This window comes from Piliocolobus tephrosceles, chromosome 5 (genome assembly GCF_002776525.5).
Source record: "Piliocolobus tephrosceles isolate RC106 chromosome 5, ASM277652v3, whole genome shotgun sequence".
Taxonomy (NCBI): Eukaryota; Metazoa; Chordata; class Mammalia; order Primates; family Cercopithecidae; genus Piliocolobus; species Piliocolobus tephrosceles.
This window is the reverse complement of record NC_045438.1, coordinates 115,959,585-115,985,693: the sequence shown is the minus strand read 5'-3', so window position 1 is coordinate 115,985,693 and position 26,109 is coordinate 115,959,585. Positions and strand designations below refer to the sequence as shown.

General features: G+C 36.9%; 1 protein-coding gene across 4 annotated transcripts in view; it reads left to right on the top strand.

Moving 5' to 3' along the window:
• The window catches only part of FBXO9 (F-box protein 9), a 37,032-nt gene that overhangs the window by 9,852 nt on the left and 1,071 nt on the right, over positions 1-26,109 (top strand). For all 4 annotated transcript variants that reach the window (XM_023223011.1, XM_023223014.2, XM_023223013.1 and 1 more), the window contains exons 3-12: positions 1,999-2,157; positions 4,391-4,448; positions 6,368-6,467; positions 8,524-8,654; positions 10,026-10,140; positions 21,313-21,431; positions 21,617-21,707; positions 22,344-22,439; positions 22,760-22,853; positions 24,339-24,490. In XM_023223011.1, the coding sequence (XP_023078779.1) occupies positions 1,999-2,157; positions 4,391-4,448; positions 6,368-6,467; positions 8,524-8,654; positions 10,026-10,140; positions 21,313-21,431; positions 21,617-21,707; positions 22,344-22,439; positions 22,760-22,853; positions 24,339-24,490 (1,115 nt within the window). The remainder of the gene's footprint in view (positions 1-1,998; positions 2,158-4,390; positions 4,449-6,367; positions 6,468-8,523; positions 8,655-10,025; positions 10,141-21,312; positions 21,432-21,616; positions 21,708-22,343; positions 22,440-22,759; positions 22,854-24,338; positions 24,491-26,109) is intronic.

Here is a 26,109-nt window from a genome sequence, read left to right as displayed (position 1 = left end):
TGGAAAAACTGTTTACCATATATGGGCAGAGGGTTCATCTTCTCATTACATAGAGCACTCATATATTTGGAGGAACAGAGGATAAAAGGATATGAATGGACTGTTAATGGCAAAATAATACAAATGGCCATTAAATATTTGAAGCGATAATTAGCCTCATTAATAATTTAATCAGATTGGTGAATGTGTGTTGCTGTCCAGGCTGTGAGAACACTCATGCAGTGTACATGAAAATGTAAATTGCTACAGCTTTCTGGAGGGCAGACCGGTAATATGTATCAAAATGAAAAACATGCAGTCCCTTGATACAGCAATTCTACTTCCAGGAAATTAATTTTAAGGAAATAGTGGGGAAAGTAAGTAAATATGCAAGTATAAAGATGTTTAGTATAACACTGTTTATCTGGAAAAACATCATACAACTTAAATATTCATTACCTGTTATTAAGTAATGATGCATCCATACAGTGAAAACACTACAGCCGTTTAAAAGGATGAAGTAAATATGCATTAAAAGAGAAAAAAAGTTGCTATAACTAGTTAAGTGTGTCTCACTGCACTTGTAAGGTTAATAATTGGAATGGATCATCTAGTAGACATTGAATGCTACTAAAGATTCTGCAGGTCAGAAATCTGTGTGTAACATGTTAAAAGCATAGCAACAAAGCAGTGTACAGAATATAGAGAAAAATTAATTTAAAACCTTCTAGATATGTCTTTTTAAAAAAAAAAAAAAAAAAAAGGAGGCCAGGAATAACCTATGCAACCCTGTTAGCAATGGCTGCCTTTGGGCAGAGTGTGTAACCCAGTTTGGGTTCCACAGGAAGCAGACTAGGTGAAGACTGCTGTGCAGGAAGTTCATTAAGGAGTACTCTTGGGATCAACACCTGTGGAAGGGAGAGAGGGAAACAAATGGGCAGGGAGAAGACCAGCTGCAATGCAGTCTTAATGGACTGCTTAGCCGTCCTCGAGGGAGTTCTGAAGATGAAATACCCTTTCAGGGCTGACCTGAGTTGCAGAGAGCCAAGCCTTTATTAGCCATTGATCAGTCATTGGGTGGGGATTGAGAGGACAGTGTGATTTTGCTGAGGCAGTACCCAAAAGGGCTGACTAGTCAAGTGTTTTCAGATAAAACTCTCAGCAGTTTGGGTAAGAAGTTCTTTATTTCTAAAAGGGAATTTGGGCAACACACCAGAGTCTACCTTATAGGGTTTACTTTTTATGTGCTTTAAATTTTTTTTTTTTTTGAAATGGAGTCTCGCTCCATCACCCAGGCTGGAGTTCAGTGGTGCGATCTCAGCTCACTGCCAACCTCTGCTACCCAAGTTCAAGCAATTCTCATGCCTCAGCCTCCTGAGTAGCTGGGATTACAGGTGCCTGCCACCACACCTGGCTCATTTTTTTTGCGTTTTTAGCAGAGACAGGATTTTGCCATGTTGGCCAGGCTGTTCTTGAACTCCTGACCTCAGGTGGTCCACCTGCCTTGGCCTCCCAAAGTGCTGGGATTATAGGCATGAGCCACTGTGCCTGGCCTTTAAATTTTTTAAATAATAAATATTTGAAAAAATATTTTCTTTTTGAAATACAGAATGTTAATTAAGAGAAAGACTTCAGGCTTACCTATAGAATTTTTGGCAGCATTCTTAATATTTACTAGATGATATAGTCATTAAAAAATTATTAGAAGCTTATAACTTCAGCCTGTAAGTGAAGGCTTATGTTTTCATCTTAATTAAAATTCGGTTCTTTAATATAATTTGACTTTTGCTGTATTGACGTATTTTATGCTAATTTCTTGATTCTTTAAGTTTTGAGCAGAAAATTATTATAAAAGATAACATGTATTTAATGGATATTTAATAATTTAGAAGGCAGTGGACTTAGAGTAATAAGTATATACATGGAAGTAGGCATTGGACATATTGGACATATTGATACATTGTTCCAGAGTTGAGCTACCCTTCCTTGATGAGTCCTAAAATGCTGTTCTCTCGGTAGGCACAACTCCAGATGTTCCGAGCTCAGTGGATGTTTGAACTTGCTCCAGGTGTAAGCTCTAGCAATTTAGAAAATCGACCTTGCAGAGCAGCAAGAGGCTCTCTCCAGAAAACAGCAGCAGATACCAAAGGAAAACAAGAACAGGCAAAAGAAGAAAAGTTAAGTATTATAGATGTTGTAACAAATTACCTTTTTTTAAAATTTTATTTTGGCACATGGACATTTTCACTGACACAATAGTCATTAAAACCAGACTTTTGGGACATAAACATGTATCTTGTAAAATAAAAATTTTGACTAGTATACTATTTCTCACTATTTCTTCTAGGTACTTTGGATGGTACCACTACTCCTGCATGGCTTTTTTCTCTGTAGGTACACTATCTTCATTGAGCTGTCTTTTGTTAGTTTATAGACCTCTGGGATTCATGTGGTTTCTAAAAGATTGATGTCTTTGAATTTATTAACAAAACCAAAAAGAAAAAACAGAATTTTCTGAATGTATTAATAGAACTGAAAAGATTGCTCACATGTTAATGTCTTTCCAGAGGTCTTAATTTCATGCAGTATTTTGTTATATTTTGAGTTGATCAGCTTACAATAATGCATTAATCTTTTTCTTATTCTGGAAAATGTTGAAATACTTTCACACTGATCATTTGAATGCTGTCTAATATTCATATCTCTTCTGGTACTTACACAGAGCAGGCACAACATACCATTTCATTTCTTACTCTTCTTCTTCCGTAGAGGCTGCCATCTTTTTACCATCAGATCCAAGTTTGTGTTTACAATTAGTCATTAAATAATTGGCATTATCATAATGACTTACCTTCTATCTCCTCTTAATTTTTATTTTGAAATAATTACAAGTCCACAGGTATAAGGAAGTCCGGTGTACCCTTCAGCCTTCTCTGATAGTAACAACTTGCATAACTATAGTACAATATCAAAAATGAGGAAATAGACATTGGAACAATCCACAGTTTACTTAGATTTCCTGGGTTTATAAACAGTTGTCTGTGTGTATGTGTATAAATAGTTGTTTGCAGTTTTATTAGAAGGTAGCCTCGTGTAACCGCCACCACAATCAAGATAGAGAACTGTTTTATAGTTTTATACTCCCTTTCCCTAGTCATTCGTAACCACTGACAACCACTGGTCTGTTCTCCATTTTGTAATTTTGATATTCCAAGAATGTTGTATAAGTGGAATCATCCGGTATGTAACCTTTTGAGATTGGCTTTTTTCACTAAGTATAATTCCCTCAAGATCAGTCCAAGTTATTATATATCAGTAGTTTGTTCCTTTTTATTGCAGAATAGTATTGCATGGTATGGATGTACCCCCAGTTTAACCATTTATTGGTTGAAGGACATTCGAGTTGTTTCTAATATTTGACTATTATGAATGGAGCTATGGAAATATATGTGTAGGTTTTTGCATGAACATAATTTTCATTTCTCTGGGATGAAACCCCAAGAGTGCAGTTGCTAAGTTCTATAGTAAGTGCATGTTTGATTTTAAAAGAAACTGCCAAAGTGTTTTCTAGAGTATCTTATATTAAGTTCCCACCAGCAATGTGTGAGTGATCCAGTTCATCCTCATCAGCATTTAGTGTTGCTACTTTTTAATTTTATTTTTATTATTTATTTATTTATTTTAAGGCAGAGTCTTGCTTTGTCATCAAGGCTGGAGTACAGTGGCGTGATCTCAGCTCACTGCAACCTCTGCCTCCCGGGTTCAAGTGATTCGCATGCCTTAGCCTCCTGAGTAGCTGGGATTACAGGCCCCGCTAGTAATGCTGGCCTAATTTTTGTATTTTTAGTAGAGACGGGGTTTCACCATATTGATCAGGCTTGTCTCGAACTCCTGACCTCAAGCAATCCACCTGCTTCAGCCTCCAAAAGTGCTGGGATTACAGGCGTAAGCCACCATGCCCAGCCAGATTGCTAATATTTTCAATGTTGTGTTTTGGAAGTTCTTTTTGTATTCTAGATACAAGTCTTTTGTAGAATATGTGGCTTGTAAATATTTTCATCCTCTTAACGGCATTTCACAGAGCAAAAATTTTTAATTTTGATGAGGTCCAGTTTATCAATTTTTCCTTTTATGAATGGTGCTTTTGGTGTCAAATATAAGAACTCTTTGCTGAGTCCTAGGTCTCCAAGATTTTCTTTGTTTTCTTCTAAAAGTTTTATAGGTTTTACATTTAAGTTCATGATCCATTCAAGTTAATTTTTATGTAAAGTATGAGGTTTAGGCCAAGGTTCATTATTTTGCCTATGAATGTCCAGTTATTTGACACAATTTATTAAAAAGGCCTTCCTTCTGCCATCCGTACTAATTTTTAATGCAGGTTTTCAAAAATTTTTACTTTATATTCTTATAGGCTCGAGAACTCTTCCTAAAAGCAGTAGAAGAAGAACAAAATGGAGCTCTCTATGAAGGTAAAAATTCAGAGCCCAGGTTCATATCATCATAACATTTTTGAATAATGACTCTGTTATTAACCATATTTTTTTTTTACTGTAACATATTTGGTATAGAACATCAGTTTTCTTAATACATTCTTCCTTCAGTACTCATTGGAAATTAGTTCCAGGAGCCTTTGTAGCTACCAAAATGCTCAAGTCCCTTATATGAATGGTCTAATATTTATATATAACTTACTTATTATGTAAATAGTTGTTATACTGTATTTTTTTGTTTTATTTTAAATATTTTTGATCTGCAGTTGGTTGAATCAGAGAATGTGAAACCCATGAATACAGAGAGCCAACTGTATTTGAAACTGTTTTTTAAAAAATGAAAAATAGAAATTGTTTTTCTATATAACCTGTCTTTTTGCAAAAAAATATTGCTGGGAAACATCATCATATTGGTAGGATAAGCAAAATAACTTTTTTTTTTACATTTAGCTTTAGTTATTCTTCATTAATACAGTATTTAAAATTGTTCATTTTACAATATGCTCTTTTTATGGGTGAAAATTACTTCAGAGGATGGGAATATAAAGGATAAATTGAGGAAAAAATACATGTTTTTCTTTCTAAGTTCCAATTTATATATTACTAACAGAAATATGTGGTAATATACATGTCAGCTTTGTGTCTTTTATTAACCCAATAGAAATGTGTAAATAAAGTGATAGGACTATTTACCATATTAAGTTTGTAACTATGCTTTCATTTTGTGGTAGTAAAGATAATTGAGGCATAGGAAAAATCCTTGTGCTTGAATCATTTAAAAATGCCCCAAAAGTAACATCATTCAGAGTTACTGCATTTATGTGCAAATTTCTTCTAGTGATAATTTTCTTTAGATTTTTAGAAAGGCCTAATTGGTCAAGTCCCTGTGCAGCCTTCCTTGGTTTGTGAAATTCGCATCTCTACTTACTGTATGGTAATTCATCCAGAATAATAGAACATGGCAGAATATATTAAATTATAAACTTCTTTGTAGGGAAAAAGAACTAGTCAGCCTCTACAGCTCCAAGTTCTACTGGTGTATCTCTGTGGGGAGAGTTAGTGAATATTACAGCTCCAAACTGCTTGTCTAGATTTGTAAAAAATAAGTTTTGAAGATTGCTTATGTAAATAAGAGGCAGCTGGGCTAAAGGAAGTTAAATTTAAAGGATAATTAAACAAACAAACTATTATTTATTCCACCCAGTAGGAAGCGTTTAATTTTCCTCAACTTTGTGTCTTAGAAAAGTTTGCTTAGAAGTGTTTTTGGCCAAGCATGGTAGCTGACGCCTCTAATCTCAGCACTTTGGCAGGCTGAGGCAGGAGGATCGCTTGAATCCAGGAGTTCAAGACCAGCCTGGGCAACATGGCAAGACGTTGTCTCTACAAAAAATTTAAAAATTAGCTGAGTGTGCTGACTGATGCATGCCTGTAGCCCTAGCTACTCAGGAGACTGAGGTGGGAGAATCACTTGAGCCTGGGAGGTGGAGTCTGCAGTGATCCAAGATCGTGCCAACTGCACTCCAGCCTGGACAACAGAGTGAGACCCTGTCTTAAAAAAAAAAAAAAAAGAAGTATTTTTGTTGGCTGTAGCAATTGCATCTTCAGAGCCCAAAGAAAGACAACTATTTAAAAATCATGATACATAAGAGGGTGAGGAAAAAGATGGGAAGGGCTAATACATAAGGGTAAAATACAACATCTAAAGTTTAGGGAAAAGTTTCTTTCTGAGCTGTAAGGTTTGGAAATAGTTTTGTGTCACTGAACTACTGTTGCATGTAGAAAAACAGAATTTGGCTGATTGTAGAGAAAGTTACCAAATTAAACCACAGTTAAGGGTAATCGAAGGAAATGACAAAAATGTGTGGTCATAGCTAATTTAGCTTTATTTCTTCTTTTAGCCATCAAGTTTTATCGTAGGGCTATGCAACTTGTACCTGATATAGAGTTCAAGATTACTTATACCCGGTCTCCAGATGGTGATGGCGTTGGAAACAGCTAGTGCGTATATAATTTGATAGACAGTAATGCATAGAGTTTGTTAAAGTTAAGCATCTTTGTCCTGTTGACTCTTAACGTAAGATGGTGCTAATTCTGTTAAGCTCTATACTCTATAGTATATCTTTGTTTATAAAGTTGTAGGAATTTTTTAATTAGGGAAATTGAAAGATTAAGACATGGAAATGCACCTTTTAAACAGATACAAAAATAATAAAATGAAAACGGTTTAAAAAAACAAAAGCAGTAGTTACTGAAAGGAGTAAATTAAAGGACACATTTCAACTTTCTGAAACCTATTTTAAGTAGAAAGTTTTAAAATGTAATTAGGATAAATTTGGCAAAATGTTAATAATGGTTAAAATTGAGTGATGGGTACATGGAATTTTATTACACTAGTTTCCTTTTGTATATGTTTGAAATTTTACATTTTAAAAAAGTCTTCTAATTTTATTAGGAAAATGCTGAACTATAAAAGATGTTATTATTCTCTTAATGTTTTTTTAGTAGAACATTAAAACTCTAACATTAAAAACACAGGTGCTAATATATTCCTAAAACAAATCATATTTGAATTATATAGTTGCCACTTGCATCAAAGCCATGAAGTAGTATTGGTTTTATGTGGATAAAGATCAAGAAAACATATTTTTAAGGCAATACTTTTGAAACTGTTTGCAAGACAATTATAAAATTGTTTTGGTTTAATTCCACTGTCTCCCAAAACTCAATTTGCTGATATTAGAAGGGAAGGGGGTCTGTACCCATGAGAGAATGTCAGGTTAAAAATAGACAGTACAGAGAAAAAAGTTTTGGTAATGAAATATTAGCTATTATATTAATATATTCCCTTTGTCATGAAATAATTGTCACCTTTATTGATAACATATGCTTATTGCCAATGTTTTTTTAACTGCATATGGTATTAACACTTAAGCTTTGAATACGTCATATTAAAAACATCCCAACGAGGTCAATATTAATAGAAGTGTTTAAATTTTCAGCTAATAATATTGTTCACCAAATTAGAGTTAACAGTATGAGGTAGTTCATACTTAAAATGAATCACTTGGGTTTTTTCTAAACCTTCTTTATATTTGGGTAGAGTTGTTTAGACTCAGCTCTTCGCCAGTTTTATAAATATGTGCCAGATGCTGTTAAGAAAGATTGTATTAAAATATTAAAGAGGCATTTCTTTTCTTTCCTATTTTTTATACAAACCCAGATGCTATGAAAGTTCCTTAAGGATTCATCTTTTTTTTTTTTTAATAAAATCTGATAAGCCCTAAAAGTTTGCCTTTTTTTTCTTTCCTGTAACATGTTTGTAGAATAGCCATTGAGTCCATCTAGCCTCAACCACACTTACATTTTGTTGTATTATAAAATGCCCTTCCTGTTTTTTGTTTTTTTTTTTAAGTCTGCATCACTTGAAACTTCCTGGGTTTCTAACTTCGCCTTCATACAATCCTCTTTGTAAGTCTGATCATCTTTAAGGTTTACCTTCAGTAAAAATAGAAAGCTCAGACATTTTTCTAGCACCCTTCACTACACATTTGCATATATTGATAGATGATTTGTGAACCCTAAGATGTTTTGAAAGTAGGTATTTTCCTCTCTGAAGGTAGGCTGATAAGGCAAATCTGTTAGAAAACGCTTGGCAAGTAAGTACCTCAGATGACATCTGTAGATTTGGTTTTTATCCAGTTAGAATAAATTAAGGTTAAAGAACATACTACATTAAGATTTTTGAAATCATTTGAAAGTTTTCACTAACTCATAAAATCTCTACTTTATAATACAATTAGTTAAATCTCAACACCTGTATCCAAAAATTCTAACTCTTTCTGGATGATAATTACTGAAGCTTTTTTCTTTGAAAAACTGGTATGGTATTCCTTTGTAAGGCAGGAGAAATTCATCACATTTAAAAATGTATCACATATTGAATAAGCTTTAGGTGACTTTTTGTAAAGCAAATTTGAAAATGCTATGAAAAATCAGTTCTAAACTATATGCTTGTAGACTGAGGCACTTAATTTATTCACCTTCCTTTTTTCAGCATTGAAGATAATGATGATGATAGCAAAATGGCAGATCTCTTGTCCTACTTCCAGCAGCAACTCACATTTCAGGAGTCTGTGCTCAAACTGTGTCAGCCTGAGCTTGAGAGCAGTCAGACTCATATATCAGGTGTGAATACTTGTTTTTTATAACTCAGTGAGAAATATCTTAACCTTAAAGATTTCCAAATTTATAAGGTCAGATAATTTGCCAGATAACTGCTGCTTTAGTTCAGAATAGGATGGAAGATCTAGTTATAATTATCATTTGCATATACTATTAAGCTGTTTTGTGGTTTTGTTTTGTTTTGTTTTTTTGAGACAGTCTCACCCTGTCACCCACGCTGGAGTGCAGTGGTGCAATCTTGGCTCACTGCAACCTCTGCCTTCCGGGTTCAAGCGATTCTCCTGCCTCAGCCTCCCAAGTAGCTGGGATACAGGCGTGTGCCACCACGCCCTGCTAATTTTTTGTATCTTTAGTAAAGACAGGGTTTCACTATGTTGGCCAGGCTGGTCTCAAATTCCTGACTTCATGATCCGTCTGCCTCGGCCTCTGAAAGTGCTGGGATTACAGGCATGAGGCACTGCACCCAACCCAGTAGTAAGCTGTTTTAAAATCTAAAGCAGAACAGTTTGTAGTGCTGTTGTTTAAGGATGCCATACCTTTTTCAGTAAAGATCTAACAGGGTAAGTCTGAGTTGTTGAGGTAGCCCTAAGAAAACTGGAGGAATACTGGTATCATGAAGCATTTCAACCATGTTGGACAATTGTCCTGAGACAGGCTGAATGTTTAGAAATTAATGTATTTTTGGCTGGGCATGGTGACTCATGCCTCGACTGTAATCTCAGCACTTTGGTAGGCTGAGGTGGGAGGATCACTTGAGGCCAAGAGTTCAAGACAAGCCTGGCCAACATGGTGAAAGCCCAACTCTACTAAAAATACAAAAATTAGCTGGGCGTGGTGGCACATACTGGTAGTCCCAGCTACTTGGGAGGCAGAGGCTGCAGTGACCTGAGATTGCGCCATTGCACTCCAGCCTGGGCAACAGAGCAAGACCCTGTCTCAAAACAAAAAGAAAGAGATTAATGTATTTTTAATATGTTAAATATTGTTTGGCTCAGGGCTCTTTCAGAGGAGGACAATTGAAAGTTTTCAAGGAGATGAAAATAACTTTAGTGTTAATAGATGCAATATGGATCACACACATACATAGTAGATTATTTTTCTAAAACATTTAATATATCTGGTATGAGGGAAAATAGTGTTTTATAAAAAGTAGCTTCAGATCTATACTGAAAAAACAAAGATGTTTATGTCTTGATGTTAAGAACCATTCATTATTATTATTATTGAGTAGCTAAATACATTCATGCTTCAGCTCTGAGCAATACAGAGGGTGTCATTTATAAATTTCTAGGAAGATATAAATGTACTGGGAATGTGGTTGTGACAACAGAATGACATACAGAAGAGTCACTGAAGGCTGATTTTCTTTTGCAGTGCTGCCAATGGAGGTCTTGATGTACATCTTCCGATGGGTGGTGTCTAGTGACTTGGACCTCAGATCATTGGAGCAGTTGTCGCTGGTATGCAGAGGATTCTACATCTGTGCCAGGTACTAAGTTTTTGTTTTTGTTTTTTAAACAACTCAGACAACGGTGAAAAGAAAGATGCTCCTTTGCCAATTTTGAGAAAATTATTTGATTGGTATTCTGAGTTAAAGCTTAGAATAAACAAGTTTTGCTAAGCTGTACTTAATTTTCTCAAATAACTTAGAATTTAAAGGCTAGAATATGCTGGGTTTCTAGGGTATAGAATAATATATAGGACAGATGTAGTAACCCATACTGCTTCCATAGGGTTTGCATGCCAGCTTAACTGATATGGGAAAAAGAATTATATTAGAAAAATATATTCAAGTCATCCTTATAGTAACTGTAAATCCATTGTGGTAATGGTTTAGAATAAAACAGCACTCGAATTTTCTTGTGGCTCATTAAAAGTTATTCTATATTTTGAAAATTTTTCTGTGTGGGAAAGGACTCTATTCAATAAATGGTGCTAAGATAACTGGCTAGCCATGTGCAGAAGATGGAAACTGGATCCTTTCCTTACACAATATACAGAAATCAAATCAAGATGGATTAAAGACTTAAATGTAAAACCTAAAACTATAAAAACCCTTAGGCCAAGGCGGACAGATCAACTGAGGTCAGGAGTTTGAGATCAGCCTGGCCAACATGGTGAAACCCCATCTCTACTAAAAATACAAAAATTAGCCGGGCTTGGTGGCACGGGTCTGTAGTTCCTGCTACTTGGGAGGCTAAGGTAGGAGAGTTGCTTGAACCCAGGAGGCGGAGGTTGCAGTTGTGCCAGCAACTGGGTGTGTCCAGCCTGGGGGACAGAGCAAGACTCTGTCTCAAAAAAAAGAATAAATAAAATTTATAAGGAACTTAAATTCACAAGCAAAAAACAACCCCATTAAAAAGTGGGCAAAGGACGTGAACACTTTTCAAAAGATATATATGTGACAAACAAGTGTATGAAGGAATTCTCAGCATCACTAATCATTAGAGAAATGCAAATCAAAATCACCATGAGATATCATCTCGCACCAGTCAGAATGGCTATTATTAAAAATAAAAAGGATGCTGGTGAGGCTGCTGAGAGAAGGCAACGCTTCTATGCTGTTGGTGGGAATGTAAACTAGTTCAGTCACTGTAAAAGCAAGTTTGGCGATTCCTCAAATAACTTAAAAGAGAAACTACCAGCCAGCCGCGGTGACTAACACCTGTAATCCCAGCACTTTGGGAGGCCAAGGTAGGCGGATCATGAGGTCAGGAGATCGAGACCATCCTGGCTAACACGGTGAAACGCCGTCTCTACTAAAAATACAAAAAAATAGCCAGGCGTGGCGGCATACGCCTGTAGTCCCAGCGGCTGATGAAGCTGAGGCATGAACCCGGGAGGCGGAGCTTGCATTGAGCCGAGATCGCGCCACTGCACTCCAGCCTAGGCGACAGAGCGAGACTCCGTCTCAAAAAAAAAAAAAAAAAAAGGAGGGAAACTACCATTTGACCCCAGCGATCCCATTATTGGGTATATACCCAAAGAAATATAAATCATTCTGCCATAAAGACACATGCACACGTATGTTTGTTGCAGCACTATTCACAATAGGCTGACCTGGACTCAGCCTAAACGCCCATCAACAGTAGACAGGATAAAGAAAATGTGGTACATACATGCCAGGGAATACTACAAACCCATAAAAAAGAATGAGATAGTAACTTTTGCAGGCCAGATGTGGTGGCTCACGTGTAATCCCAGCACTTTGGGAAGCCAAGGTGGGAGGATCAGTTGAGCTCAGGAGTTTGAGACCAGCCTGGGCAACATGGTGAAACCCCGTCTGTACAAAAAATATGAAAGTTAGCTGGGCATGGGGGCGTGCGCCTATAGTCCCAGTTACTTGGGGGACTGAGGTGGGAGGATTGCTTGAGCCAGGAGATCGAGGCCGCAGTGAATTGAGCCATGTTCATGCCACTGCATTCCAACCTGACAAAGTGAGACTTTGTCTCAAAAAAAGAGATAATATTCTTTGCAGCAACATGGATGAAGCTAGAGGCCATTATCCTAAGTGAATTAACATAGGGATAGAAAACCAAACACCGCATGTTCTCACTTACAAGTGGGAGCTAAATATCTAGGCACACATTGACACAAAGAAGGGAACAATAGATACGGGGCCTACTTGAGGGTGGAGGGTGAGAGGAGTGTGAGGATCAGAAATACCTATTGGGTACTATGCTTATTGCCTGGATGACAAAATAACATATACACTAAACCCCCATGACACACAATTGATCCATAGAACCAACCTGCACATGTACTCCTGAAACTAAAAAGTTAAAAAAATTTTTTTTGCTATGCAAAGAATAATTCTAGTTTAATATAAGGTCATTTGAGACTAGTCTGTCATGGGCATCTTATATAAAAATATATACTTAGTCTTTATATAGAATTTTTAAAAATAACTTTTGTTCTTAAAATTCAGATCCATTATTTTTAAATTAATTCCATTTGGAATCTTGTAGTTTTCATAAAATGTTTGAATTTCTTGAAGACTCTTTTTCACAATTCTGTGTGCTGTCTATTTAACAAGTACCTATTAAACACCTAGTGGATTGCCACTAGGGTCTCTAGCACTGTTGTGTCAACCTAAATAACAAGCAGAGAGACTCTCTAAAAGAAATTCATTTGAGAATAATACATTGCAATGGGAATACACATGCCATATTAAACTATTCAGGGAAACAAAGGTTTTTAAAGGAAAAAATGAGGATTACATAATTGTTTTGAAATAATCCTTGACTACACAGATCAGTAACAAGGGTGACACCAGTCTGAGATTGGACAGGCAGTTTCTTGGGCAGATGTCCTTGCAGCGAAAGTATTTTTTGTGTAAGGTTGTGATGGCCTTTGTGCAAAGTTGTGTTTTTTATAGTCTTTTTTGTTAACCATACTTATTACAGAAGCCTGAGAACCTTCTCTTCATGGCCTTCTGCAGCTCTCTTTGTAAGGGTTTTCTTAACATTAGTGACTCCATTTTTATTTTAACAACTTTCACATTTTCCCCTTTTGATCAGTATCTTTCTCTGATCAGTCATCCTGCAGTTAGGTTTTGACATCCCATAGTACCAGGATAGACGGATCCTGGTTGCTAGTCTCATCCCATGTTGGGGAGAAAGATTAACGACTAGGAGTCCATGTCAAAACCCTTTTAAGCCGCATTTGGGCAAGAAGGGACGTTTGAAGGGAATGACTCTCAGGCTGTGTCTACCTGGATTCCATTATTAAGTTTGATTTTTGTCTGTTCCATAGTCTTTTTTACTCAAAATGCTGGGCCAGCATTATTGTTAGGTGTGGTACTTCTGCAGAAATTTAACAAGTAACAGATACAAAGTTAATAGTAATATGATAATTCCAATTTGCGTAATGGTTTTGAGCCATGAACCTAGGCTTAAAAACGACTAATTGAGTAGATCAGTGACCACAGGGGATTAGCTGAGACCATGTAATCATGCGATCTGTTTTCTTATTTTGTGTACATGGGTCTCAGCTTTATCAGAGGGATTTATCTAGGTACAGCATGTAGTACTAGTGATAGCACAGATATTTTCTTCTGTAACCAATGAATACTAAAGGATTTCTTGGGTTAGGTTCTGTTAAGTTACCAGCAGAAGCTATTGATTATGAAATTTCAATTACACCATTATCCTGTCAAGTGAAAAAAGTAGCATTAAATGGGGGTAAAAGTCTTATTATGAAATGGTTCTGGTGTCATGGGAAAAGTCGTCTACAGCTTTCACAAAAACATCAGCTTCTCCTAATTTATGTTTGAATGTCTCTGGTCATGATATTGTTGTGTGGCTCATAGATCAGGCATGAGACTTGTTTCTTAAACTTTGAATAGTTTCAGCTTATAGGGCTTTAGGAACAGAAGTTTTTGTTTTTAGTTGGAGTGTTGTGGTCCAATCCTGAAGGAAACTAGGAGAATTCATGAAACAGTCCAGTGTACGTGTGGATAACAACAGGTGTGTTGTAGTTTTTTTTTTTAAGAAATTTTTTTTCCTACATTGATCATATAGGAATTTCAGATTTAAAAATCTCTTGAGGTTAGGAAGTCAAAGACAGGTAGACTTTAGACTTTACTTAGGGTCTTAAGGTTCTTGGGCCTGCTGGGAAGTGACAGGTTTTACTCAGGATAAGGCTGAGAACTCTTGAAGCCAGATGTTTTATGCACATTCTTAAATATGACATTTTCAGTCAAAGCCTTGGTAATATAACTAATGTTTCTAATTGTATCCTCATATAAAGAGTAGATTTTTATTGAACTTATATAAATAAAAATAATATGAATAGTTTCTGAATTTTGGAGAAATCAAGTAGGGAGAAAAAGCAAATGGTTCCACCTTTGTTCACAAAAGTCTACTAACATCATAAAGACATTCTCTTCTAATTTACATCAATTTTATGTAATTTTTTTTTTTTTGCTGCTTGATCTTTATTAGTAGTTCTATGAACTCATGAATTTATTAGAGTTCTGGAAATTTTTATTTAGTCCACTGATCTTAAAGTTACCAGAAATCTTTGTTCAAGAGTACTGCTAGAGTCTTTTCCATGAACAGCAGCTTTGGACTGTAGCTGATTGCAAATGTTTTTGGAGAATTCAAAATAATAATTGTGATGACAAAAACTTAGAATAGCCATGTAAAATCTGGTGAAAGTTCTCAGTTGACAAAGAAATTTAGTTATTTTTAGTACATGTAGCATTTTAAGATAACAACCAGAATCATGACCGACAGTGTCACATCAGGACTATCAGACTTTTATATAAATTTCATCAAATCTTTAGAATACATTAATAACATCTATACAAATACAGCTTTAGAAAATATTTGATATAATAGAAATTTGTAACTAATAGCATACTAGATTTTTATGAGTTTACATAGTTTTTGAAACATTTATATCAATAACATACCCATAAATGTAACTGAAAGAAGATCTAATACTTATTATTTAGCAGTGCCTCCTATACAATTTACCGAGTGAGGTTAATCATTTGCTATATCTACAGGATGAGAGATACGTTCTTTGAGGCTTTCCAGGAGCCCAACTAGAAAATCCCAAAGTTGGCTGGGTGTGGTGGCTCACACCTGTCATGCCAGCACTTTGGGAGGACAAGGCAGGCGGATTACCTGAGGTCGGGAGTTCGAGATGAGCCTGACGAACATGGAGAAACCCCTTCTCTACTAAAAATACAAAATTGGCTGGGCGTGGTGGTGCATGCCTGTAATCCCAGCTACTCGGGAGGTTGAGGCAGGAGAATTGCTTGAACCTGGCGGAGGGTGCGGTGACCTGAGACCGCACCATTGCACTCCAGCCTGAGCAACAAGAGCGAAAATCCATCTCAAAAAAAAAAAAAGAAAATCTCAAAGTTATTTTTAGATTGGAAGGCCTTAATTTAGGATCTTGATTCTGGGGAAACCTGCCAGAGATGTCAAAGGTTCAAAACATTTGATCAAAACAAAATTGCTAGCTACTGCAAAGTTACTCATTTAACCATACTGATAATCAAAAGATCTTAAAAGCAGTGCAGAAAGTTACATGGATGTAAAAGCCTTAATCCTTTTAAAGCTCAGTTCTCCTAAGTAACCAAAAACCTAATCAAGAAAACACAGGCGTTATATTGATAAAACATTAAATTTTTTTTTAGGCCAGTTGCCAAAAAGATAAAGAAATACCTTTTGTAGGGTATTTGCTTCTCCTTGTGGGAAACCTATTTAGGTAACTTGGAAGTTAAACCTGATAGAAAGGGTACTTGAATTTAATTAGGGACAGGAAGTGTCCAGGGTTACATGTCTACATTAGAGAGGAATATAAACAAGAAAACTAGTAACTTGAGCAGGAGAATACGTGGCTCTTAAATAGCATAGGAAGTTTCCTGGTTACATGGAATAATTCAGATACCGTGTAAAGCCGAAAGTACCGAATCAAGTTATATTGGAGGAAAACATTGCTCTTCTAGACCTTTAAACTAAACATTTCAGGCCGGACATGGTCACACATGCCTGTAATCCCAGCACTTTGGGAGGCCAAGGTAGGAGGATTGCTTCAGCTCAGGAGTTCAAGACCAACCTAGACAATACCTCTACTAAAAAAGCAAAAAAATTACCCGGGTGTGATGGTGCACACCTAGCTACTTGGGAGGCTGAGGCAGGAAGATGGCTGGAGCCTGGCTGCAGTGAGCTATAATCACGCCACAACAGCCTGAGTGATGGAGTGAGACCCTGTCTCAAAAAAAAAAAAAAAAAAAAAAAAAAAAAAACCAGGTGCAGTGGCTCACACTTATAATCCTAGTAATTTGGGAGGCTGATGTGGATTGATGGGTTGGTCCCAGGAGTTCAAAGACCAGCCTGGGCAACGTGGTGAAACCCCATCTCTACGATAAAATAGAAAAATTAGCTGGATGTGGTTTGTGTACCTGTGGTCCCAGCTGCTCAGGAGGCTGAAGCTGGAGGATCACCCAAGCCCAGGAGTTCAAGACCACAATAAACCATGATCATGCCACTGCACTCCAGCCAAGATGACAGAGTGTGAGATCGTATCTCAAAAAAAAAAGAAAAAGATAAACATTTCAGTGTCAGGCTATTAACAGCAGAGCGAGAACTAGAGGGAAAAAATTAAGAGGAGTTGACAAAAAGGTTGAAGGAGAGAGTTATCACCCTAGCCAAGCAAAAAGATACACTTTTTCAAGGGTAGAAAGAACAGAAGGCAATGGTGTATGACCTGCAAATCATGTGCAGGAGGGGTACAGCAAAAGTTGAACTTCTGATATAAATCTGAGAAGTTTCAGAAAGAACAATTTTACCTTGAGAAGTGAAATTACCATTCTGAGTGAAAAAGACAGCATTTCCAACCTGGAACTAGGGAAATTAATTAGATCCCAGGAAGAAATAGAAACTGTAGTTTTGCAGATGGCTGTTCAACAGATTTTAGAATTTAAAATCAAAACCTCTTCCAGTTTTATTAATACTAAGAGGAAATTAATACTTTAAGAAAACCTCATTGTTCTAACAGAGGACCAAGTTTTTTAGTTTTGTACTAGTGTATTTATAATAGCAAAGCTCAATCTTTAGAAAGACTTATAAACAATTCTCTTCAATTATAGCCAACTTGACCACACACAAAATCTTTTATGAACCTTATCACAGCTTACATTGATGATATGCTTGGACTTTCTGCTCTGTTGTATACCTTCCTCTTTTTTAACCAGTCATTTTACTTTAGGACACAAATCTACCATACAAGATTCTTTTTTGTACAAAATTATTTTTCACCTTTTTTTTTTTTAACCAAAAATATATCTTTGTAACTTTCTTCACATCTCTCTCTCCTACTTACTGATTTGTTTCTTATTCCATATTTTGAAATAGGCTTTAAATAACCTTCAAATTACACAAAATTCTTTATTTAATCTTGGCTAACATGTCATAGGCAGTGAGTTTTATCTCAACATGAATGGAAAAGTCAGCAGATTTCAAAGTATAAAGAAAAAAAGAACTTAGACCATATATATTCTATAGTTGCAGGTTTTTGAATGATGATAATTTGAGCTGTAAATTTTTCTTGATGTAATTTTGCTCATCAGTTTAAAAATGTGCACAAGAATAGGCTATAAGATGTAGTCTGCTGGAATCCCAGAAAACCTGGCATGTTTTAACATTTGAGAATCCTATTCTGTTCTTATTACTCTCTTGAGAGGAAAGAAAATTCTGCAAATCCTGTCAGGGAAAGTCAGGAGTTTAGACCTGTGTTTTAGATGGTGGTGACTGCCCTAGTGGTTTGTCTTTTTTTTTTTTTTCTTTTTTCTCTTGAGACAGTCTACTCTGTCACCCAGGCTGCAGTACAGTGGCACGATCTTGGCTAATTGCAACTTCCACCTCCCGGGTTCAGGCGATTCTCCTGCCTCAGTCTCCCAAGAAGCTGAGATTACAGGCATGCACCACCATGCCTGGCTAATTTATGTATTTCTAGTAGAGACAGGATTTCACCATTTTGGCCAGGCTCATCTCTAACTCCCAACCCCAGGTGATCCGCCCACCTCAGTCTCCCAAAGTGCAGGAATTACAGGTGTGAGCCACTGTACCTGGCCCTAGTGGTTTTTAATTAGCCATCTTGTGCCCAGCATTCAGAATCTTTATTTCTGCTCGTGGAAGATTTTCAGAAGCAGCAAGGGAAAAGAGTCAAATCAAATCAAAAGCCAAAATAAGAATGTTCACAAATATTTTAGCCCAGGCATTGCAGATCAAACAAAATATTAAACTGAGTGCACAGACAAAATCAAAAGTAAATTCACCAGAAGACGTGAACAGAATGTAAATTCTGTAGAAACCAAGAATACCCAATCTAAAAAGACATTTTTCTTTACACCAGAAAGGACTTACCAGGAATTACATAAAGTTTATCATCTCAAAAAGGGGTGTATGGTCCTTTATTAAGGCGACCTTATCCAAACCAGATCCCAGATTATATCAAGAAGCCTCTACCAAAAGGAAGGAGGCTCAGCCTGAAAGAAAATTCACCAGGGCAGAAAAAGCAAGCCATGGAAGTAGAGTGCTCAGAGCACTCAAGTCAGTACTGCACACTGGTTCTAAGAATCTCTGATTCCTTCAGGTAATACTCTTTTCAGATCCCACTTCTGACACTTTGGTATGTCAACCTAAATAACAAACCACCTAAATAACAAATTCCCAAAAATTATTTGGGATTAGAGCATCACAATGGGAATACACATGCCATGGTAAACCATGTGCTTATTCAGGGAGGTAAAGGCAGGCAGGTTTTTAAAGGAAAAAATGAGAAGGATTACATAATTGTTTTGGAAATAATTATCCTTGGCTACAAAGATCATTAACAAGGGTAATGCCAGTTCAAGTTTGCACAGGCAGTTGGCTGGGCAGATGTCCTTGTAGAAGTATTTTTTGTATAAGGTTTAATGGCCTTTGTGCAGGGTTGTATTTTTTGTAGTCTTTTTTTGTTATCAGGCATACAAGCATGAGAACCTTATTTTCATGGCCTTTCCCAGCTCTGTCAGAATTTTCTTCACATTAGTGATTTCATTTTGATTTTGACAACTTTCATGGTTATTCCATTAACTTGTAATTGTATGTGAGAAAATACTATAAAGCAGGAATTGGGTTGGTCTGAGTGCAGTGGTCGTTTACATCTAATTGATCACAACCAGTTACAGATTTGTTTGTTCCTTCCCCACTGCTTAACTTGCCTAGCCTAAAAACAAAAACAAAAAAAGAATTGGTTAAGCAAATATTCAGGAGTAAAACTTCATGTGTCATCATAAAAGTAATTGTTTAAAAGCAAACGTTTTAAATATACATTTTAACAAATTTGAGAGGACTTACCGTTTTCAATCTGACACTGATAAGTAGTTTTTGCTTCATTTACTTATTTATGAATGAATGAACAGGACAAGGTCTTGTTCTGTCGCCCAGGCTGGAGTGCAGTGGTGCCGTCATGGCTCACCGCAGCCTCAAACTCCTGGCCTCAAGCCACCCTCCTGCCTCAGCCTCCTGAGTAACTGGAATTACAGCCATGTGTCACCATGCCTGTTTAATTTTTTTTTTCATCTTGTATTTTTCCCTGGTTCATTTAAAAAAAATTTTTTTAAGAGGCAGGGTCTTGCTACATTGCCCGGGCTAGTTTTTGCATCTTTAAAACTGAATACTTAACTGGGTGTGGTGGTGCACGTGCCTGTAGTCCTAGCTGTTCAAAAGGTTAAGGCAGGAGGATTATTTGAGCCTAGGAGTTCTGGGCTCTAGTGCACTATGCTGACTGGGTGTCCACATTAAGTTCAGCATCAGTGTAGTAAAATCCCAGGAGCGGGGAACCCCCAGGTTACCTAAGGAGGGGTGAACTAGCCCAGGTTAGAAATGGAGCAGGTCAGAACTCCCATGCTGATCAGTAGTGGGATCATACCTGTGAATAGTCTCTGCACTCCAGCATGGACAACATAGTGAGACCTCATCACTTTAAAAAAACAAAACGAACAGACCCTGAATATTTTAAGTTAGAGATGGAGTTAAAAATATTTTTAGTTAAGCAGAATCATGTCAATTTGGTGGGGGGGGGGGGGGGGGTTGTTTTGAGATGGAGTCTCACCCTGTCACCTAGGCTGGAGTGCAGTGGTGTAGTCGTGGCTCACTGCAACCTCCGTCTCCCAGGTTCAAGCAATTCTCCTGCCTCAGCCTCCTGAGTAGCTGGGACTATAGGCACCTGCCACCATGCCTGGCTAATTTTTGTATTTTTAGTAGAGAAGGGGTTTCACTATGCTGGCCAGGCTGGTCTCGACCTCCTGACCTCATGATCCACCTGCCTCGGCCTCCTAAAGTGCTGGGATTACAGGCATGAGCCACCGTGCCCAGTCCCTGCATTAATTTTTTAAACAAAGTCCTGTTGGTACTCCCTTCAAAATTTATCTCCAGTCTGACCATTTTACCACTTCTGCAACAACCCTTCGGACTCAGCCACTCTTCTGTTTGGTTTGGGTTATATAGTGGCATCCTACTTGGTCTTCCTGTTTCCACTCTTATACCCCTAGAGCATATTCTCCATAAACCACCAGAGTGATCTTTTGAAATAAAAGCATAAATTATGTTCAGAACCCTCCAGTGGCATCCATCTCATGTAAATAACCACTCCTGCCTACATGATGCCACCTCACTTGCCCCAACTGCCTCATCGTATAGTTCCCTCTGCACAATGCCCACTTTGCCACAGCTGTGTGCTCCTGCTGACCCTTGGGCGAGCCCACCAGTCACACTTCTGCCTGAGGGCCTTGCACATGCTCTGACTGCTGCCTGAGATACTTATCCCCATCACTATGATCACCTTCCAAGAGAGGCATTTCCTGGCTTCCCTATCTGAGATAGCCTCTATTTCCTCATCAGCATCATTTCTGTCTGCTGACTCTACTTTGTCTGTTGGTTGATTTTTGCACTAAGCATACTACTAGAAGCTTTTCTCTCAATTTGCTTTCCCACAGTAAAAGAGCAGGGCCTTTGTCTTGTCCATTAGTTTCTCCTCAGAACAGTGCCTCCCAGGTGTTCAACAAATACTTGCTAAATAGAAGATGGCTGACAGCAAAAATATTTATGTCTATGTGTAGGGACTTGGTCTTTATTGACATTGTGCTTTTATTCCCTAGAGACCCTGAAATATGGCGTCTGGCCTGCTTGAAAGTTTGGGGCAGAAGCTGTATTAAACTTGTTCCATACACATCCTGGAGAGAGATGTTTTTAGAACGGCCTCGTGTTCGGTTTGATGGTAGGTTGGATTCTGTAGAACTCAGCAGTAATAGTGATCTGTAATGCTGATTTTGATAAATATGCCATTTCAATTTTCCATGATGAATGTGAGTACTGTAAGCATGTTTAAAGGAAACCACAGTAAAATAATGCTGGAAATGTCTTAATATTATAATATTTAACTTTTTAAAATTATTTTCATAGGAGTGTATATCAGTAAAACCACATATATTCGTCAAGGGGAACAGTCTCTTGATGGTTTCTATAGAGCCTGGCACCAAGTGGAATATTACAGGTACCACTGTAGTACACTGAGTGAGTGGAAAATTCTCTCTCTCCATGTATTAGTTAAATGGACATCTGTTCTTTGTTGCTTTTAATTTACCCACAAAATGGCCCTCAGTATTTTTATCTAGTAATACAAGAATTGCACTCAAAAAACCAATAGGCTAATATAAATTACAGAATTTCTTCTGGCCTCTTTTAGATTTCTCCTTGTCTTTTGCCCTGGGTATATTTGCCTTTTCAAATAGCTTGTGCTTTTATTCCATTTTATTGCTTGCCAAATATTACTGGCCTTTAGAAAAAAAATAGACATGTTAACCGTTGTGTGTGGATCTCACTTTGTTTGAAATTGTGCTTTGGAAAAAGCACAGAACTTTGATAAGACAATATTTGACTTTTATTCAATGAGTAAAACTTAAAAGTTCAACAGTTTTCCCTGAGGAAGGTGATAAAGTATCTTTGGTTCTTTGTTGCTGGACTAACAGGTAGTCAGTCATATTTGTTTTAATGTTTTAGCAGTTCTTTAGCCCATGGTATTTCAGTGTTGGTTTCATAGCTATGAATAGGTATAGGTACTGATAGTTAAGGACATATTTTATACTTCGTGTGTGGGTTGTGTTTTGGTCTTCTTTTTCTTATTACATAGGTACATAAGATTCTTTCCTGACGGCCATGTGATGATGTTGACAACCCCTGAAGAGCCTCAGTCCATTGTTCCCCGTTTAAGAACTAGGAATACCAGGTAGTATTTTTTTTTTAATGGCTCTCCATCCAGTCTACGTTTTATGTGGTTGCTTGCAGGTTAAAGTAACCCAGTGCTTCCTTCACTTAATACTGGATGATTTTAAAAGCAGTCATTTGGGGGCTTAGAAAAAATACCAATTTCTGGGCTTTTCCTTAGAAAATCTACTTCAGTAGGTCTTTGGAGCCTTGGAATTGAGGTTTACTCAATCTTAGCTGATTCTTTTCAAGCAAGAATAAACACTGTTGTAATTTGTTACTTCTTAGATTACTTAAATCCACTTAATAACTGATTTGGATGCAATTTGTGGTTTTTTTAAGGACTGATGCAATTCTACTGGGTCACTATCGCTTGTCACAAGACACAGACAATCAGACCAAAGTATTTGCTGTAATAACTAAGAAAAAAGAAGAAGTGAGTATACGAGGTGGAATTAATAGTTTTCTTACCTTAATAGCCTATTCATCCAAGCATTCTCGATTAGAATGACAAAGAAACCCTCTGATTATTATAGAATATATATTAACTTCTAGCAATCACTGAAGAAAGCTGGAGAGGATCAGCTTGTTTGTTTTTTACCAGATAGTTTGTTTTTTATATATAAAAATGTAAAGCTGAAATCTCATGTGAAATAACTAGTAAAATTATACCTGAATATGTTTTTGGCTCTGCTCATTTCGAATCACAGGGGTTTTTTCTTCCTAAATTAGCTCATACAGTTAATTCTTTCCATAAGGATACTGTTAGAACTTCAGTTTCTACTGGAAATAACGTAACTTCAGATAATTTTCTTCCTGCTCTTATAAAAGGAAAAAAATGCCAAGCAGATATGATTACTGACATTCTAGAGTGCTTTAAATTCTCTTAACAGATTGGTAGCCTAATTTTTTCACAACCTTTCTCCATATGCATGTTTTCAATGCTGGTTAAAAATTGTTATATGTACCCAAGAAGCCAGTTGTATGGTATTTGAGATAAATATTAATATTTACTTGTTGTCTTTATAATTAATACAGCTTTTGAAGGATATTTCTCTTGTATGAAATCCCCCCTTCTCTAACATCATATGTCAAGACAGGACAGAATTTCATCTGCGGGTCCTATAACCTTGTGGCTGCCTGTTGCTGGCATCTCCACTTCCCTCTGATGGGTTCCTGGAGCCTGGGCGGCAGCAGCCTGAGAGACAGAGTTGCTTTGATTGTGACTGCAGGTTTCCTGAGGTCAAAATTGGGAATTTGGAAGGCCTTAGTTGCTTAGGTTTTATCTAATAAAAGAGTTTAGGAACTCCCATGTAGAATGTCAATTTTCTCTTCAGAATATGATGAAACATTCATAGTGTTTTGTTTTTGTTTCGTTTTGTTTTATTTAGCAACAGTATTTGCAGAAGTGTAATTCTAATGAAACGTCACGGCTGTTTGCTCACTTATTTTACTGTTATTGCAAAAGATAAGTTATACTCTGTGCTTTTTCTACATCCTTCACCAATTTATCACTTTCCCTCTTAAAAAATGTCCAAGTGTTTTCCAGTAGAAGGAAATACTAGGCTTAAAGGTAGGAGATAATAATTTTACATCCCATCTATGTAACGTTGGTTACATAGTAGTTTTACCTCCCTGGATCTTTATTTTTTTAGCTAGTAAATAGAAATAATGCAATCATATTTAACACATGAGGTTATTGTGATGATTAACTGAGATGATGATGATGATGGGGGAAAACCTGATATTTTTAGAGTATTTAGCAATTTTTAAAGCACTCATATGTTCTGGTAATATTCAAAACAACTCTTTACTGCATGCAAATAGTATGTTACTTTTAGTGTCACTGTTGCATAATATTTCTATAAACATAGCAGTGAGGTAAGGTTTCATTATAGGTTGTGCATCTTTTCTTTTGCAGAAACCACTCGACTATAAATACAGATATTTTCGTCGTGTCCCTGTACAAGAAGCAGATCAGAGTTTTCATGTGGGGCTACAGCTATGTTCCAGTGGCCACCAGAGGTTCAACAAACTCATCTGGATACATCATTCTTGTCACATTACTTACAAGTAGGTGAATGCAATAAAAATAACAAGGTTACACTATAAATGTATACTTCATATCCAGCTTAAGAATTTCAGATGTGTTTCTAATTTCTCTGAGTTACATTACAAACTAAAACCAATACTACTACAAACTACTACAAACCAAGAAAATGGCCCAAATGAAAAAGACTAAGCATGCTTGAGGAAGCAGAGCATCTGGAACACTCATATAGTGCCCATTGGAATGTGAATTGGTACCACCACTTTGGAAATAAAAGTAGCATTCCATGGGGAGAATGGTACTTAGTCAGCTGTGAGCTGTCCATGCATGACTTAAAGCCGTTTTAAAATACCACATCATTTTTCTTTTCCCACAGTTCAGTTACCATTTTTTGCTTTATTTCCTTTGTTTTATCCTCAGGGCTTATACACTGATTTAATAAAATTGTAGTTAGGAAAGTAAGTCTACTAAAAAAATAAGATTGCAGGTATTCCAAAGCCAAATCTGTTAGGTGATTCCTATTTAAAACTCTTTGTTCTATGCAGTAGCATTTACCTGTACATCATAACCAGTGAACTGAAGAGGGGAGGTGTGAGAAAGGAGCCATACAGAAATACATAAAACTTAAAAAGAAAGTGAAATATCAAGTCCTGTGGCTATTAAGGTTAATTAACTCTTGTTCGATTTGAAAGAATATTAGTACGTGACTGAAGGCTCTTCGTTCTGCTTGATCCCAAAATTTTGAGAGAGAAGTTTTGAGGTCAGCTTTCATTAGCCTCTTTGCAACCTTAACCACATTGTTGAAAACTGTGTCACATTTCCACTTTACAAATAACTTTTCCCCGCTCATTTGGAAGGTCCTGACAACAGAACATTTTTCTTTCTCACTTTTGCCTACCAATTCTACTATATCTCCTTTTTGCTTCTCTCTATAATGCTGTGGAATTTTTTTCTACTTTTCAAAGAAAGAAACCTGGGCAGGTGTGAAGGCTTATGCCTGTAATTCCAGGACTTTTGGAGGCCAAGGCAAGAGGATCACTTGAGGCCCGGAGTTTGAGACCAGTCTGGGCAAAACTGGGTGATCCCATCTCTACAAAAAATAAAAATATTTGCCAGGCATGGTGGTATGCACCTTGAAGTCCCGGCTAATTTGGAGGTTGAGGTGGGAAGATCGTTTGAGCCCAGGAGTTCAAGGCTGCAGTGAGCTATGATCATACCACTGCACTCCAGCCTGGGTGATAGAGCAAGACCCTGTCTCAAAAAAGAAAAAAAGAAACCAAACCCTGAAGTAGAACCAAGCAAATGAACAATGGATGGTTATAATTTATATTGAGCCATTAGAAAAACATTGTTTATTTAGGAGAAAAAAGGACATTACAACAGGCATTATTTGTAGCTGCTAATTATCACATTGACTTCCTGTAATATTTATAAAATCACTTGAATTCTCTGCTTTTGTTTCTCTTTCTGTCAGAAGGAGAAGAATAAAAGGCAGTGGTAGCATAACTTACCACCTACTTTCCCTCCCCCGTGCCTATAATTATGCTGTTGATCATGCAATTATTAAATAATCAAATTATATTCTAGGAATATAATTCTTTCTGAAATATTTTAACAAGAACCTAATGTCTATAGCTTCTGA